General features: G+C 38.1%; 2 protein-coding genes across 7 annotated transcripts in view; both read right to left on the bottom strand.

The window, feature by feature from the left end:
• The window catches only part of SPIRE1 (spire type actin nucleation factor 1), a 225,816-nt gene extending 223,588 nt beyond the window's left edge, over positions 1-2,228 (bottom strand). Inside the window, exon 1 of one of the 2 annotated variants that reach the window (XM_025865189.2) lies at positions 865-2,228. In XM_025865189.2, coding sequence (XP_025720974.1) covers positions 865-1,186 — 322 coding nt within the window. In that variant the 5' untranslated portion in view covers positions 1,187-2,228. The remainder of the gene's footprint in view (positions 1-864) is intronic. The other variant, XM_025865190.2, reaches the window with a different exon arrangement.
• A 1,882-nt stretch (positions 2,229-4,110) lies between these two features.
• Positions 4,111-18,895, bottom strand: part of CEP76 (centrosomal protein 76) — a 39,388-nt gene continuing 24,603 nt past the window's right edge. For 4 of the 5 annotated variants that reach the window (XM_073888014.1, XM_073888015.1, XM_025865155.2 and 1 more), the window contains exons 11-12: positions 18,512-18,729; positions 15,826-17,893 (exon numbers count right to left, since the gene is read on the bottom strand). In XM_073888014.1, the coding sequence (XP_073744115.1) occupies positions 17,755-17,893; positions 18,512-18,729 (357 nt within the window). In that variant the 3' untranslated portion in view covers positions 15,826-17,754. Of the gene's footprint in view, positions 4,366-15,825; positions 17,894-18,511; positions 18,730-18,895 lie in introns of those variants that run through there. The other variant, XM_025865156.2, reaches the window with a different exon arrangement.

The following is an 18,895-nucleotide window of genomic DNA, read 5'->3' as shown; positions in this document are numbered from 1 at the left end:
GACAAGGCCGTTTTTTTTAAAATCACAACAAATTTTAACACGCAGGTAAATAGTAGTTATTTTATAACTTTCAGGAGCTAGAAATAATTATTTCGTCTCCTCCTGTTTCTCCCAATTCTCCTCAGGGCTTTTTATATTTCCAAACCGAAAGAATTTGTTGCCAAATATTTAAAAATACTATTAGCTGACTACTCATTCTGAAAGGTATAATTTTCCTGACAGCAGAATTAACTATCCTTGACGAGATCTCACGTGAACCTTTCACAGCACCTACCACATCCCAAGTAAATAGCCCTGACATGTAAGTATGTATACATAGCTTATCATGAAAAGGACCCAACCCACTCCATTTCCCCCAACAAGACGCGGGCAGCTCTCCTATGACAGTCTGTACAATTACCAGCACCTTAGGCAGGTCCGCGGCCCTACTGGGGGGCGCAGGCCCGCCCGGACGCTCCCTTCACAATCCCTCTTTGTGCCGCTGCCGGCCCCCCACCCCCTGCTCCGACCTACGTGGGGCCCCGCTAGACCACAGCGCCAGCACCACCACCTCCCCCCGGCCCCCGCCCGCCCCAGGCCCGGCTCCTCCCGGGTCTCCCTCGGGAGGTGGGCGTTCGCGGGGCGGAAGGGCAGGGCCCAGGGACTGCGAGGGGAAAGGGGGGCCGCGTTGGGGGGTCCTCCTATCGGAGGTGGGGGTCGCGAGGCTGAAGAGCAGGGCCCAGGAATGCGAGCGAGAAAAAGGGGCGGCAGGGGGTCCTCCTGTGGGAGGTGGGGGTTGCGGGGCGGAAGGGTCCGGCCCGGGGCTGCGAGGGAAAGGGGGCCGCGGCCAGGGTTCTCCGTGGGGGCGCAGGTCGGCTGCCTCACCCGCAGCGGGGGGCGGCTCTCCCGCGTCGTCGGGCGCCAGGGTGACGGCGCCGTCCCTCCAGACGCGGATCTGCGCGGCTGAGCGCACGCGGCGACGGGGCTGGCGGCGGCCGGCGTCCGCGGCGCGCAGGGACCCGCAGCACTGGTAGCACACGGCCCACGCCTGCTCCTCGTTGATGGGCTGGTTGTAGAGCCGCAGGATCTCCTCCAGGCTCAGCGCGTCCGGCGGGCCGCCAGCCGCCCCGGGGTCCGGAGGCCCCTCGCCGCCCGTTGGCTCTGCCCGGGGCTCCCCGCCGCCCGCCGGGCCCGCCGGCTGAGCCATCCCGTGGGTCGGCACAGCGCTCCGCCGCCGCGCCGTGTGCCGGCGTCTCTTCAGCTCCGGAGCATCGTCTCGGCGCGCCGCCGCCTCCTCATCCACGGAACCGCCCCGCCCAACCTGGCCGCGCGCGCCGCCGTGGGGGGACCAGGCGAGGGCCCGGCGGCCGTGGGCGAGTGAAAAGCGGCGAGGACGCCGCGGCCGTCCTGACCAGGCCGCCGCTGCCGCCAGCCCGTAGCGACGCGATGGCGTCCGCCGGCCCCGCCCCGCGCCCGCCGCGCGCTCAGTGCCGGGGCTGCAGAGCCGCCCCGGCGGAGGCCCGCACGACCGAGAGCTCGGGCGTGCGCTCCGTCGCCAAACTGACCGCGCCGACCGCAGCCATTCCTCGCCAAGCTGGGAGGCCACTGGCGCTGGATGCCCCTGGAATTGGCTCGCTGCGAGTCTAGTTAGGAGCTCGAACCCAGCCTGGAGCAAATTCCTAATAAAGGTCTGTGAAACCGCTCCTGCTCCGGCTCCCCCGGCCGCCCCGCCTGCTCCCGCCCACCGTCGGGCCGTCCTCTGGGCGCGGGTCCTGCGCCTCTTTCAAGCCTCCACACGGTTTCTCCTGACCAGCCGACTTCGTACTGCGCCCGGCCTCGCCCCTACACCATCCCCCGGACCCTCCTCTGCTCTTTTTGGGGTAGCTGTCGCCATCAATATACCATATAATTTACTTAAATGTATTATTTATTGAATAGGCCCTCCCATCTTCATTGTAAGCCCCGTGAGGACAGGGACTTTTTTATGGGTTTTGCTCACTGACTTCTCCCAAGCGCGTAGATCAGGGCCTGGGATACAAACATGTTGTAAATAATTTGTAGACATTAGTTTCAGCGTCCTTCCGGATTCATTTTGTAACGTTTGTACAACTCCTAAGAACGTCTCCAGTGATCACACTCATCATAGTCCTGATAACCCAGTAAGTTCAGACGTTGTGGAATTAATATCACAGTGGCAACACTGAACTGAGGGCAATAAGCCATAGAATAAAAGAAATACAGCACTCCCCAGAGCCTCGCCGACTTCATTAAGTTATACAGTATAATTCTTAGATAAAATAATCACTCATTGGTAAATGAGTTTAATTGGTAACTTTCCACTCTGAGGCTAGTCCTGTGTAAGAACCTGACAGAGCTGAAAGTATCCACCAAATAAGAAATTTATAACCACGAATTAAACTTGTAAGGCAGTTCTGTGTGTAGTATTAGATCTCACACTCTTAACAATTGCATCTTGCAGTAAAAATTACAAGGGTCTCTTATAAATGCTTAAGATATCAGTAAATACAGCAGTAGTGGGGGAGAAGAGAGAAAAGCAAAAGGATGTTTTTAAAAAGAGGAATTGAAAGGGGAGAAAAAAGCTTCTCCCTAGTCACCTATTATAATTTCACTACAAGAGATACAAAAAAAACCCTTAAGTAACATCAATTATAGGTTCATAATCCCATTGTAAAAATGCACTCTGTGTGCCAAAACCTTGAGAAGAAAGGTCTAATTCCTTAAATGAGATAGATAGGATGGATATAGATATGTAGATACATAAAACCTCTTGAATGAAAAACTGGGAAAAGATACCCAAAATTTGCTATCTTAAAAGTTTAGATTTTGTGTGGATTTTGAAAATACAGAGGGCTTTAAAACAGTTTGAACGATGCAGAAAAACAGCTAAATGTCTACTCCTAGGGACAACACCACCATCTCCTGGCCTTATAGGATATTGCTGTTCCATTGCACTTTGACAGCTACAACAAAAATCAATTACATTTTTATGCTTACCTTCACGCCCCCTACAAAACGCAAGTTAAATTAATCAACTAATGAATCAATGAGCCAGTCCCTTGCTACTCCTGGTACAGGGTAATAAATAAATCTCCAAGTAAAGATAACAGTGAAGGGAAGAAGGAAGGGAGTGGAGGTGGAGAAAAAGAAAAATCCAAATTTTACCTGAAAAAAAATTTTTTTTCAAAGATCCTATTTATTTGACAGAGAGAGACACAGCGAGAGAGGGAACACAAGCAGGGGGAGTGGGAGAGGGAGAAGCAGGCTTCCCGCTGAGCAGGGAGCCCGATGTAGGGCTCGATCCCAGGACCCTGGAACCATGACCTGAGCCGAAGGCAGACACTTAACGACTGAGGCACCCAGGCACCCCAAAATGTTATTGTTTTTAAAAGATGTATTCTTTAACACAAATTCACAACAGAAAGATTTTTTCCTTTCCTAAGTGATAATTTTTAAACATACCTTTTGGGAAGAAAAACATTATGGCATTGAATCACAGGAAGGTTATATAAAATAGGGCTTTTTTTCCCCAGATACTACACTCATGACTGATATACTGTATTTAAAGTAAATTTCTTGCCTTTGAGAGCTTATATGGAATTAAATTGAGGCAAGATGACAAGCACAATGTTGTTTGATATATGCAGAAAAAGATAAATCTTAAAAATCCTAGCTATCCTCTATTAAAAATCTATTTTATAACCTGAACACTTGATACATTTTTGTACAAAGACAGTATAATTTTTATATGATTTTCAGAACCCTTTGAAATCTTGATTAGCCCCACGTACGTCATCATAAGACTCTGAGAAAGTGACTGTGAATAACTCAAGACTATCAGGGGTCCAGATATTCTCAGGACTCAAGCAGGACTGTGGAATAACTTGGAATAACCTTCCCATTTTCTCATTTTCAATTCAAATTCAAAGCTTAGAATACCTTCTTATACAGTGTATTTTGTTCCAATTTCTGTCATTGATTTTATTTTTTTATTCTTGGCTTCACCACTTAAAAAAATTACTCCATATATTAAAAATGTCTGATAATTCAAATCAACATGTAAATGTCTTTTTCAAAGTGCTGTTAAGATCTGTGAAAAATAGTGGCATGTGTTACTCTGAATATGATTTTAGTTTTCATTGATTTTGTTGTTGCATTTATTAAAAATGGAATCCTTGAAATTTTTTATCTTATATTTACTTATCATTTTTGCAGAATAAATGTACTTCATGCTTCATACTCTGGACGTGCTGGCTGAGCTGCTCTGAGTCTTTCAGGGAGCAAGGGCTTCAGGGAGTACAATCTGCCTGTGCAGCCCAAGCTTAATCCAGTCACTCCCAGACAATTGCTCCTAAGAGGCACATTCACCTAGAAAGTGCACCAAAAAGGAAAAAATAGAACAGCATATTTTTTTCAGTGGCATAACCTAAATTTTCATTGCCCACAATTATAATACTTTATAATTTTAAAGTGATAATTTTATACTTTCAAAGTGCTTTCTTCAGTTGTACAACTTGAAGGTCAGATATTACTATCCCTATCTTACAAATGACAACATATAGGACTAGTAAATGAAAGAGGTGGGATTGGAATCCAGGCCTCCTGACCAGCTCAGCTCTTTCGGCTACTTATATCTCTCTACATTTGCACAGAGCAAGAAAAAAGTCCTCATACTTCATTCCTCACTCCAGCAAGCAAGAGTAGTACATAAAAAGCAGATGCTTTAAATTTGTACATACCACTACGATCAACCAAACTTTTGATATTTTAAATACCTTGTGTGAATGATGTGACACCCCATCTCCCTCCATTGGTCCTTGTGAGTTCACTGGCATTGGGTTTCACCATAGTGGTGATCTCCCCATAGTAATTATCTTCAAAGTGATCTATAATAACTCCATCCCCATCAAAGAATTGCAAATTATCACTCCCCTAAGAAGGCTAATTCCATCAACAATCTTAAATGAAATTTGAAACTCATCTCTTGTAATTTCAATAACCAAACTAAATATTAACCCCAAATCTTTAAAATTAGTCATGAAAATTAACATGTGACCTCATACATAGAATCAGAAGTACAAAGACCAGATAAGAACACAACAAAATTGGATTCCTCTGGTCTGTAAATTTGTAAAAGAATTAACTTTTCTATCCAAAGGCAAAGATACTGAGAAACATTTAGAAAATACCCATGAATGCCCTTTTACTAAGTGGTACCCTAAACCAGTGTTTTCCACAACATATTCATTCTGTAGCATCTAACATATTCAAAATTTACCTATCCTACCTTGATGAGATCAAGTTACATACCCACTGATAAAAACTGAGAAAAAGTAGAGGAACAAGGCAAAATATCTGAACAGTAGCATATCAGTATGTTCATGAAGGATTTTGGAAAATACTAGGTCAAACAATAGTCATGTTTCACTTTATTAATGTGATTCTCCTTTGAGCAATTATTTTTAAACCAACAAGGAGAGATAGTCTTCTGATTCTGAATATAAGTGGAATTATTAGCTTCAATTAGTAAAGAAGATTTGATTTGGAAAAGACCTCATAGATCTAAATTTGAGGCCAAGCCACTATTTTACACTTATAAAAATTTGTGTCTGCAAGGTTAAGTGACTTACCCCAAATTACCGACAGTTGCCAAAAGTACTTCAAATATACTTCCTTTAACATAAGCTTTCCAGATCCTGTTTTTTAGCCATATTACCTACTTCTCATCACATTGCAAGTTAGGATAAGCAGTAGCTTATTTCTTAATTCTAATGGAAAATAGGAAACAATACAAGGCACGAAAATATCTTTATTTGATAGCAAAATTTTGATGTTTGACAATAATTGCTTGAAAATGTAGAATTCTCAATAAAACTTTTAAGAAACCAGAATTTTTGGTTGTATAAGTTAAAGAGAACGCATTTTCAGACTGAAGTCATACTTTGTTGATGAGACAAAGCTAAAATATTTTTCAAACCTCCATATTTAATTTTTGCTCTACTTTATACAAAAAAAAAGATGGCCCTTTCTTGTTCAAAAGATTGTCATTTTTACCTAACGTGCCAGTGGAAGTCTGGAACTGCTCTTGGCTCTAGTGTTCTACTGTGACTGTGCAAGGCTCATTTCTCTTCAATATGTAACTCACACAAAATATGGCTTACTTTAATTCAATTAAATAAGCAATGAATTAGGCCTTGCTTTGGTAATTTTTGTGGAAGGGTATAGGTAGGGCTGTACTTATATTTTAGTAGTGCTTTTCCGTCGAACTATTTTCTTAACCTGAATTCCTGTGTCCTCTTGATCTTTTCTCAATAGTCATTAGTGGAGTACAATGTCTTTCTCTTATTTGCTACGCATGTTCATTTCTCTTGGGAACAGGAAGTGTAACCCTTGCTCCTATTTTCTGCCCAGTAATCATAATCCTTCCTTTCTAAGAGATGTTAGAAAAAAATCGTTGACATTAAAATTCATAAAGATATGACTCCTAGATCGCAACCTAAAGCTATGACAATATTTTAAACACACTTCCTAATGCAATTCTTTTAAGGATATTAAAATTATTTGCTGGGCACCTGGGTGGCTCAGTTGGTTAAGCATCTACCTTCAGCTCAGGTCATGATCCCAGGGTTCTGGGATCGAGTCCTGCATCAGAAGCAGGGAGCCTGCTTCTCCCTCTCCCTCTGCTGCTCCTCCTGCTTGTGCTCTCTCCTCTCTCTGTCAATCTCAAATAAATAAATCTTTAAAAATAATTTATTTATTTATTTTTTTAATGTTTTTGAAATTTTCTTTATTTTTTTAAAAGATTTTATTTGATAGAGAGAGATAACAAACAGGGGGTGGGGAGCAGCAGGCAGAGGGAGAGGGAGAAGCAGACTCCCCACTGAGCAGAGAGTCCAATGTGGGCCTTGATCCCAGGACCCTGAGATCATGACCTAAGCCGAAGGCACTCAACCAACTGAGCCACCCAGACATCCCTAAATAAATAAAATCTTGAAAAAAAAATTATTCCCTTGCAAAATTTGGTAAGCAATTGTCATCCCTCAACTGCAATATTGTCCTAATGCCATTGACATTTTCGGTTTTAACTAAATTACAGTGTTCATTTTTTTTCTTTGTAGCAGAAGCAATTTTTAAATTTTATTGATTTTGTAGGATTATAAATATTGGGTCAACTTTCCTCAGCAAAAGCAGAGCACTAAAGCAACCACCAAAATAATTTAGGCCAACTGTTCACGACCTTTACTCTGATCTAACATATAAAATAGAAGACATTCATTTATACAACATTCCTACAAGCATATCTAGGGATATTTTAAATTCTCAGCCACCTATGTATATACCTCCACTTATTTCTCTCCCACTCAAGAAAGCTTGCCATTATGCGAGAGAGTGAATATGACATAGTTAAAAGCCCAATAGCATAGTGTTAACACCTTAAATTTGTCTTAATTATTGTAAATTAATGCATTAATATTAAAAATTCTTTCAAAGCACCTGAAATAACTAAGATAGCAGCTTGCTGCAGTCTTAGTTAGCAAATCAGATAGAATTACAACAACAGTATCCTGCCATTAACTTTTACCTATGCAGTTCACAACACAAAAAGTAGCATTTTTCAGTGATTGTGTACCAAATGACTAGAATCTCTACTACACGTATTTTAGAAGAAAAACATACCATGTAAAGACATATTTCAAAAAGACTTCAGCTAATTTTGAAAATGTTTTTGAAAAAGAACCTATTATTGCCATGGGATTTTACAAAGAGGTAACTTTTGAATTAATTTTTTTCTACTATATTTGAAACAACCTCTACTTGTTTTTTTTCCTTAAAGATTTTATTTATTTATTTAATTGACAGAGAGAGAGACAGCGTGAGAGGGAACACAAGCAGGGGGAGTGGGTGGGGGAGAAGCAGGCTTCTGGCCGAGCAGGGAGCTCAATGCAGGGCTACATCCCTCATGACCTGAGCCGAAGGCAGTCGCTTAACCAACTGAGCCACCCAGGCACCCCTAAAACAACCTCTACTTGTAATATACAAGTTATTTAACTGATTCTTACAATCAGGTTTGTTAAGAACTGAAGATTCCAATTTAACATCTTTGAACTAATCTAAAGACATTAGTTTTAGTGATGTATTGCAAGGAAAAAAAAGTAATCAAGTTTCATTTGAAACATTATAACTTTAGCTTAAAAAATTAAAAATTTCCTATCATTGGAATTAAGCTACTATAAATCTAAAGCTGATACTTCTAAGTTAAGATGCATATGAGAAACCCTAGAGCAACCACCAAAAAATAAATAAGCTTAAAAATATAGTGACAAAATTATCAAAGACATTTAAATGCTACATTAGAAAATATTTACTTAATGCAAATGAAAGCAGTAAAGGGGAAATAAACAAAAAAGGTATGAAATACAAAGAAAAAAAGTTAAATGGTAAACATAAACCCAGCTATAGAAATAAGAATATTAAATGTAAATGGATTTAACAACACAGACAAAAGGCAGAGAATGTCAGACTGCAGCGGGGGCAGGGAGGGGGAAGATTGGACTATACACCGTCCACAGGAGACACTCTTTATATTGAAATATATGAATTGATTAAAAGTTAAAGGATGGAAGAAGATATGACCATGCAGACAGCAACCACAAGAAAGATATACTAATATCAGAAAAAGTAGACTTTAAAACAAAAACATTATTAGACATAAAGAACACTTTTTATGATAAAAAGATATATACATACAATTACAAACATATATAACAGAGCACCAAAATACATGAAGCAAAAAATGAAAGTAATGAAGTGAGAAACAATTCAACGGCAATAGTTGGAAGACTTTACTACTCTACTTTCATTAACAATTGAACAATTAGAATAGAACCATTAATGGATAGATAAAATATCTGAACACTGTAAACCCCTAGACCTAGCAGACATCTACAGAACACTCCACCCAACAACAGAATATACTTTTCTCTTAAGTGCACATGTGAACATTCTCTAGGATAAACTATGTTAATCCACAAAACAAACATCAATAAATAAGTCAATAGCAGGGGAAAAAATTGGGTAATTCACAAACATATGGAAATTAACACACTAACACACTCCTAAATAGCCAATGGGTCAAAGAAGAAATCAAAAGGGACTTCAGAAAATACTTTGAGATGGATGAAAATTAAGAAAAACATACTGAAATCTGTGGGATGCATCCAAAGGCGTGCTTAGAGGAAAATTTACAGCTGGAAATGACTATATTAAGAAAGAAGAAAGATTCCAAATAGTAACTTTTCCACCTTAAGATACTGCAAAAGAAGTACAACTAAACCTAAAGCAAGAAGGACAGAAATAACAAAGATCAGGGTAGAAATGAATGAAAAAGGAACAGAAAAACAACAAAGAAAAATCAATGAAACCAAACCTTAGTTCTTCAGAAAGAACAACAAAATTGGAAAAAAGAAAAAAAAAGAGAGAGAGAGGGAGAAAAGTCTCCCATTACTAGAATCAGAAATGAAAGAGGAGTTTTTACCACTGAACTTAGGAAGAAATACTATGAACAACTGTACGCCAAAATTAGATAACTTAGATGAAATGGATAAATTCCTAGAAGGACACAAACTATCAAAACTGCTTCTAGAAGAAATAGACAATCTGGATAGACCTATAACAAGTGAAAAAACTGAACTAGTAATAAAAAAACTACCCACAAAGTAAGCCCAGGCCCAGATGGTTTCTGAATTCTACCAATCAAAGTGAAAAATGAATCAACTTGGAGCACCTGGGTGGCTCCAATGGCTAAGCATTCAACTCTTGATTTCGGCTCAGGTCATGATCTCAGGGTTGTGAGATCAAGCCCTGCATCGGGCTCCATACTGGGCGTAGAACTGCTTAAGATTCTCTTTCCTTTATCCCTTGCCCCTCCCTAACCCCCCCCCCCCCCTCATGTGAGCCCCCCCCCCCCCCCCCCCCCCCTCCCAGAAAAAAAAAAAAATCAACTTTTCATAAACTCTTCCAAAAAACAGCAGCAAGGAACACTTCCCAATTCATTTTATGAGACCAGTGTTACCCTGATATCAAAATCAAAGACATCACAAGAAGAGTAAACTACAAGCCAGTATCTCTTATGAATACAGACAGAAAAATCCTCAATAAATTACTAGCAAACTGAATATAGCAGCATATAAAAAAGAATTATACACCATGACCAAATACAATTTATCCCAGAAATTCAAGGTTGGTTTAACATTTGAAAATCAATTCATGTAATACATTATATAAATAAATAAAAAACAAAAATCACATGATCATCTCAATAGATGCAAAAAGAGCATTTGACAAAAATCCAACACCCTTTCATGATAAAAACAACTAGTAGCTGGACGGGAACTTCCTCAACCCGATAAAGGGCATCTATGAGAAAACCAGTTAAAAACATCATACTTAATGGTGAAAGAATGATTTCTCCCCAACAGCATTAACAAGACAAAGGTATCTGCTCTTACCACTTCCTTCAACATTGTGCTAGAGGTACTAGCCAGGGCAATTAGGCAGATGAATGAATGAATGAATGAATAAAAGATACCTAGATTGGAAACGAAGAAGTAAAACTACTTCTATTGCAGGTGTCATGATTGTGTCTAAAGAAAATCCTAAGGAATCCACTAAAAAAACTATTAGAACTGGGCGCCTGGGTGGCTCAGATGGTTAAGCGTCTACCTTTGGCTCAGGTCATGATCCCAGGGCCCTGGGATCGAGTCCCGCATCGGGCTCCCTGCTCTGAGGGGAGACCGCTTCTCCCTCTGCCTCTCTCTCTCTCTCTCTCTGACTCTCATGGATAAATAAATAAAAACATTAAAAAAAAACTATTAGAACTATTAAATGACGTCAGCAAAGTTGCACAATACAAGATCAACATACAAAAATCAATTATATATCTAACACTTGCAATGAACAATCTAAAAATGAAACTAAGTAAAACAACTCCATTTATAATAGCATCAAAAAGCTAAAATAGGAATAAATTAACACAAGTACAGAACTTATACTCTGAAAACTACAAAATATTGTTGAGGAAAAATAAAGATTTAAAATAAATGGCAAGGGGCGCCTGGATGCCTCAGTCGTTGAGTGCCTTTGGCTCAAGTCATGATCCCAGGGTCCTGGGATCGAGCCCCGCATCGGACTCCCTGCTCAGCAGGAAGCCTGTTTCTCCCTCTCCCACTCGCCCTGCTTGTGTTCCCTCTCTCGCTGTGTCTCTGTCAATTAAATAAAATCTTTAAGAAAAAAAAAGATGTCTTAAAAAAAAATAAATAAATGGCAAGACAACCCATATTCATGAAGCAAATGATGAAATGCCTTCATCTTAACGATGTTAAGATGACAATACTCCACAAATACTCCACAAATTCAAGGCAATACTTCTTAGAATCCTGGTGTTTTATAGAAATTGACAAGCTGATTCTAAAATTCATATGGAATTGCAAAAGACCCAGAATAGCCAAAACAATCTTGAAAAAGAACAAAGTTGTAGGACTCTCACACTTCCCAATTTCAAAACGTACAGAAAAGCAATGATTGATAATTAAAATGTGTGGTACGGGAACAAAAAAACAGATTGGCACAATAGGAATACAGAGTCATGACTCTATTCCTACATCTATGGTCAACTGACAAGGGTGTCAAGATCATTCAATGGGGATAGAATAGTCTTTTCAACAAATGGTGATGAAACACCTGAATATTTATATGCAGAAGAATGAAGTTAGCCCCTTACCTGACAGCATATATAAAACTTAACTGAAAAAGGATCAAAGGCCTAAGAGCTAACACTATATAACTCTTAGAAGAAAACATAGAGGTAAATCTTCATGACCTTAGATTTGGCAATGGTTCTTAAATATGACAACAAAACCAACAGCAACAACAATGTATCTGTTATACACTGACCTTTGTCAAAATTAAACACTTTAGTACTTCAAAAAAAACCACAAACTTTAGTATTTCAAGGACACAATCATGAAAATGAGAAAGAAAACAACCCACAGAATAGAAAAAAGTATCTACAAATAATATATCTGATAGGGGACTTGTATTTAAAATATGTAAAGGACTCTTACAGCTCAATAATAAAAAGACAACCCAATTTGAAAAAAATGGGTGATAGATCCAAATAGACATTTCTTCAAGGAAGATATACAAATGGCCAATAAGCACATGAAAGAATGCTCAACATCATTAGCCATCAGGGAAATGCAAATAAAAACCACAAGGAGATACCACTTCATACCCAACAGGATGACTAGAATCAGAAGAAAGTCAAATAACAAGGTGTTGGCAAGATTGTGGAGAAATCGGAACCCTCATCCACTACGAGTGGAATTAGAAAGTGGTGCATCTGCTTTGGAAATCTATATGCATTTCACTAAAATGTTGGTTATCATATGATCCAGCAATTCCTCTCCTAGATATACACCCAAGAGAAATGAAGACACATGCCCACATAAAACCTTATACATGAATGTTTATAGTAGCATTATTTATAATAGCCAAAAAGTGAAAACCACCAAAATGTCTATTGACTATCAAATGGATAAACAAATGATATATCCACACAATGGAATATTATTTGCCCATAAAAAGGAATGATATGGTACATGCAACAACATGGATAAATCTAAGACATTATGTGCAGTTAAAGAAGCCAGTCACAAAAGACCATATGTGATTCCATTCATATGAAAATCCAGAATAGGGAAATCTACATAGAGAGTGGATAAGTGGTTGCTTAGGGCTAGGGAGAAAGGAGGGTAGGGAATGGGGAGATGGGAAAGTAACAGCTAAAGGGTACAGGGTTTCTTTTTGAGGTGATGAAATGTTGTAATTTTATTGACGATGGTTGTATGTATCTCTAAATAGAATATAAACCACTGCACTGCACACTTTAAAACATTGTTATATTTACATGATGAATCACTAAATTCTATTCCTGAAACCAACACTACACTATGTTAACTAACTTGAATTTAAATAAAAACTTGGAAGAAAAAAAAAAGGTTAATTGTATGGTAGGCAAATTATGTCGATAAAATGTTTGCTTGTGTTCAAATCAATAGATTTTCTAACTTCTGAGAATCATCTTCCAGTTTCATACTATCATTGCTCCTATTCCCTCACTGTACATTGTGTACAAGTAAAAGATTTTGTAAAAATTCAATTAACAACTGGCCAGGTACATCCAATTTGTAAATAAATGGATTTCAGAAGTAATTCTCTCAAAATACAGACAATATGACTGAAATATTTTCTTTTTTTTTTTTTAAAGATTTTATTTATTTATTTGACAGCGAGAGAGGGAACACAAGCAGGGGGAGTGGGAGAGGGAGAAGCAGGCTTCCCGCGGAGCAGGGAGCCGGATGCGGGGCTCAATCCCAGGACCCTGGGACCATGACCTGAGCCAAAGGCAGACGCTTAACGACTGAGCCACCCAGGCGCCCCTGACTGAAATATTTTCTAAATGCATGTCAGTAGGCACTATCCCTGTACCTCAGTTTACTGAATCTCTTTTAAGTATACAAATAGTTGAATTCTACACCACAAGGAATCTCAAGCAGCTCACTGCCCCTCTAAGGGACTCAGCTTCCCTAGGCCATCCTCCCTAAAAAGTAATTCTGGCCTCATGCCAGTGACTTGATATCCCAAATATTACTGTAATTTTTGATAGGTTATGTGATGAGTACCATAAAAGACAGGTGCTTCCATATTCCTATGTCTTGGGTAGAACCACTAAAATGAAAATTTTCCATACTATGTTGGATGGTTACTTGGTCATACCCAATAATGCCACGCCCACAGAGAGAAAAACTCACATTGTGCAGAGATACAGCAAAAAGAAATAAACTCAAAGTCAGAACTTGATTCTAGAACAGATCTGCTATTAGAAATATGAATCTTTGGACAGAGAACTTCACTTCTCTAGAGCTCCATTTCATTACTATATAAATTATGTGGACTAAGACTCCTTTCAAGTCCAAAATCCTGTAATCCAGGCCATGAAATATTAAATCGCATAAAGACAGTTAAAACTCTAGTTTTAGATGCAAAACCAAAACAAACAAACAAACAAAACCACCCAAAAAACTAGTTACCTTCAAAAACACTAGGAAACATCTGTCTTGGAGTATTAGTACAAGTCTAAATTCAGTAAAATCAGAGAAGGAATCTTTCATAAGAATATATGTGAACTGGGGTGCTTGGGTGGCTCAGTCATTCATTTCGGCTTAGGTCATGAACTCAGAGTCCCAAGATCAAGCCCCACATCAGGCTCTGCACTCAGAACGGAGTCTGCTTGAGGATTCTCCGTCTCCCTTTCCCTCTGCCCCTCCCCACAGCTTATTCGCTCTAAAATAAATCAATCTTGGGGCATCTTGGTGTCTCAGATGGTTAAGCATTTGCCTTTGGCTCAGGTCATGATCCCAGAGTGCTGGGATTGAGCCCCACGTTGAGATCCCTGCTCAGTGCAGAGCCTGCTTCTCCCTCTCCCTCTGCCATTCCCTCCGCTTGTGCTTTATCTCTGTCAAATATCTCTCTCTATCTCTATCTCTCTGTCAAATAAATAAATAAAACCTTTAAATAAAATAAAATAAAGATTTTAAATAAAATCTTTAAAAAATAGAGACTATATGTGAGCTAATGACCAGCTAATAACCTCCTCTACTTCCCTTCTAATATCCATGACTGTCTCAACACTGGTGTCATGTAGTTAATTCGCAAACCAAATACAAGTCAAATGTAATTACAATGACTATGCCAACCAAATCTCAGAAGAAAATATTAAACATTTAATACCCACATTTACATGCACTAATGATTATAACTCAACTTATGCTTTAAATGTAGAATATGCTATAAACAATTTAAGTTCTTCAAAATTAGATGGTTTCTATTTTGGCTATTTTGTTTTTAATATTTTATATATGCGTTGGCTAATCTCAAATTATTTCTGAACTACCAACAGCTAGAAAGCAATGCTACTTTCTCATTGGTTTAAAAGTTAAGAGCATGTTAAAAATCAGATCATCTAATTCCTATACTTATTTCCTTAAGTATAAAGGTCAAAATTGTTATCTAAGAGTAAAAAAAAAAAATTGTAAAAATTGCCAACTGTAGTCTAACATAAACTATGTTCTTGTTTAGTACAGCATGAAATCAAAAGTGTGAACGGGTTTAAGCAACTGATGATTTATAACTAATGCCTTCTGATGGTCAGTTATACGGCACAGAATACTACTTTAACAGCAATTGTCTTTTCAAATATTAAGCCTACTCTTCATTTGGTTCAAATCTTGTTTTTTTAAGGAGTAGAAAAGTGAGTGTCAAATATGTGCACTTTCCAGAACTGCCAGGTTATAGATGTGTTTTTGCAGATCATATCAAAAAATGCACACCTCAATAGTAGAAAAAAATTTAAAGGCATTTGGAGTGTTCACTTAGTTGGAACTAAATTTAATGTTTTATTCAATAGGCTCATACTTGAATAATAAAGTTTCTAGGTTTCTGATATTCTCCCAATAAATATACCTATGCATTATACATATACATATATGTATAGAGGACTGTATTAGTGTACAAAAGAACACATTAAAGACATTATATAAAAAATTTTACATTTTTAATAGGAAAACAACTTTTATGACAGCGAAATAGACAAGGTAAATTTAATTTTTAATAAGAAAAATTATTGGTAATGAGAGAATTCTAATGATAAATGTACTGAATCTTTTGAAATAAACCACCTTTACAGAAAATTATTCATGTCAGACTCTATTAAAGTGCATATAAAGGAAATTTATTTTAGAATTTATACCAAAGATGCATTATGAATACATGTGTTACTCTGGTACAATAAGGCAGGAAGCCCAGCCTCAATGATAACATAACCTTGATCTTAAAATAGTCTGCCTCTTAGTATGTGCCCCATAAATGGTTTGTTCCAAAAGTTGAAAATTGTAAGCAATTTTCCCTATTGATAGCTTTATGAGTAATTCTGGTAACAAAGGAAAAAAGTCTAATTCTTATTTTGCTAATTCTCTAAAGTCATGTCAGTCTCAAAGGAAACATCTGATTACTGTTTTCAATGAAAATTAAGAGGGATATTTTCAGTTTTAAATGAGTTAAATCATAAATATTTATCATATACAAAAATAAGCAAAAGGTAAATTTTAGGGTATCTCTATGGTTTTTAATTTTAAAAACATTAAATCATTTGCAATGAAGTGATGAAAAGATTAACTTGCATAGCCGATCACGCCCAGCATGGAGCCCAACATGGGCTCGAACTCACAACCCTGAGATCAAGACCTGAGCTGAGATCAGGACTGGGACACTTAACCAACTGAGCTACCCAGGTGCCCCCACAGTTGCTTTAAGACCAATGGATGAAGCAACCTGTGCACAGAGATGCTGAATGGACAGTCAAATCTATCAATTATGTCATATAGCTTCTTATAAAAAGTCAAACTGCTATAGCTTTTTTAATGTTCACTGTTGTTCACTTTTAAAACTAACTTTTAAAACTTGCTCAATTTTAAAGCAAATATCAGCATGGAGTCCCTCACATATGCTCATTTTTCAGTGTCCTAACATAATGATTCTCCAATTTAGAGTAGTCACATATACACTGATGTTTTTATCACAATGGAAAAAAAAAGGAAGAAAAACAAATGTGGTTTCAAGACAAACAAATGTGGTTTATAAGATGGAATCCATGAAGAGGCTAGTAATGAATCCTCTGACTACAGAAAATCAGCAACAAATTGCCAATAATAATTACAGAAATCAGTTTATCGAAGTGTCATAACAGAAGGGTATGATGAATTTTTTCTAAAATGCTCATTTTTGGGGCGCCTGGGTGCTTCAGTCAGTTAAGCGTCTACCCTCAGGCTGGGTCATGATCCCAGGGTCCTGGAATCGAGTCCCACATCAAGCTCCCTGCTCAGTGGGTTGCCTGCTTCTCCCTCTCCCTCTGCTGCTCCCCCTGCTTATGTGCGCTCTTGCTCATTCTCTCAAATAAATATTTAAAAATTTTAAAAATAAAAATACTCATTCTATAATGGATCTAACATACTTATAAATTATTTATGTACTTTTATGTGAGGTTTGTTTTGTTATTAATATTTATGCTTTTCTGCTATTAGTTTTTCCTACTCTTGCATCAAAGTCTTCCCATAAATCCTTGGAAAGTCACAAATACCCCTATGGCCATGGGTAAACCTCAAAAGTGATAATTCATCAAAATGTATTTTCACCTATTTAATAAATCTGTTGTGAGGTTAATTTTTCCTAATTTATATAAAATAACCCCATTAATCTATGAAAAATAATGATCATATTGATTTTACTATGGCTCAAACCCTTAGACAAATAAATATCTCTGATTACCTGTTAATGTAAGGAAAACTGAGTAAATTTTATATTTATATTTAAACTACTGAATACCTGTAAACAAAGTAGCATTTATTAAAATAAAATACACACTTAATTTATACTAAATTCCACTCAGATTTATACAAGTTTTTTATCCTTAATTTTTAAATACACACATGATTTTTTTAAACATTATCAGTCAGGTATATACAAAAGTGAAATATGACATCCAAGCCAGAATGATTTTTAAAATAATAACCTCTATACAGCTAGAATGTACAATGTGTAAAATTCCAATAAAACAGGTATATTCTTATAGAAATGTTAGTCCTATAATACCGAGCGATATTTACAAGCAAACATGATCCAAACAGCACATGCAGATTCAGGGTAAGTAAACACTCGGACACGAACTGCCAGTCGCACCTGGTCTCCACGGCAACAGATTATTTCTTCACAGAAAGGAGACCTATAGAAGAAAGAAAATTTATTCAATTAAGAAGTGAACTTAGGTTTTATTTCTAAGTAAGTCAGTATTTAAAATAATTTTTAAAAATCCTGTCTCTGCTACCAAAAGCCCTGTGATTTTGCTTAACTTATTCAAATTATAGAATATTTCTTCAGTCTACAAATTTAAAAAATTACACTGGACAAGATCAGAAATCCTCAACTGAGAGTGCACCAAAATCAATGGGAAAATATCCCAACTACCTAGAGCTACATTTCAGACCTAATGAATCATAATCTGTGGCAAGGAAAATAATAAATCATTATAAAAGTTCCCCATGTGATTCTAAAGTCATTCCTAAATAACCAGACTAACAGACTGCTAAAATTCCTAGGTTAATAGGGCCGCCTGGGTGGCTCAGTAGGTTGTATGTCTGACTCCCGATTTCAGCTCAGGTCATGATCTCAGAGTCGTGAGATCCAGCCCCGCATCGGGCTCCATGCTCAGTGCAGAGTCTGCTTGTCCCCACTCTGCCCCCACCTTGAGCTTGCTCTCTCTCAAATAAATAAATAAATAAATAAATATCTTTAAATTCCTAAGCCAATAACAACATTTACGAATTCATAAATTCCACCTTACCGAAGACATGTGGCAAATGCACGCCTTGCATTTCTATATACAAAATGTATTGGGAACCCTTTAAATGTGTGACCATCAGGTACAGCCCTCCTTATGGCATCTTGAAATTCTTCATTGCCTGCAGATATACTCGTTGTACGTTCAAATTCATAAGAAGCCAAAGCTGGTGATAAGAGATAGGAAAGCTGGTCTTCCCAAACAGTAGTGAGACCAAGATCCTACAGCAATCAAAAGATAAAAAGGAAAGGTGAAATACACTAATGTTTTAAAAGCCAATTTTAAGTGTTTGCTATTTTAATGTATGCCAAAAGATTTTTAAAAACCTGTCATAACTTTTTAAATTTTCTATTAATTATTATAAGGACACATATATAAATAAAGGAA

Source organism: Callorhinus ursinus, unplaced genomic scaffold, assembly GCF_003265705.2.
Source record: "Callorhinus ursinus isolate GAN/ISIS: 27379988/994484 unplaced genomic scaffold, GSC_fseal_2.0 scaffold86, whole genome shotgun sequence".
Taxonomy (NCBI): domain Eukaryota; kingdom Metazoa; phylum Chordata; class Mammalia; order Carnivora; family Otariidae; genus Callorhinus; species Callorhinus ursinus.
The sequence above is the reverse complement of the archived record's forward strand: the minus strand, read 5'-3'. Positions and strand labels throughout refer to the sequence as shown.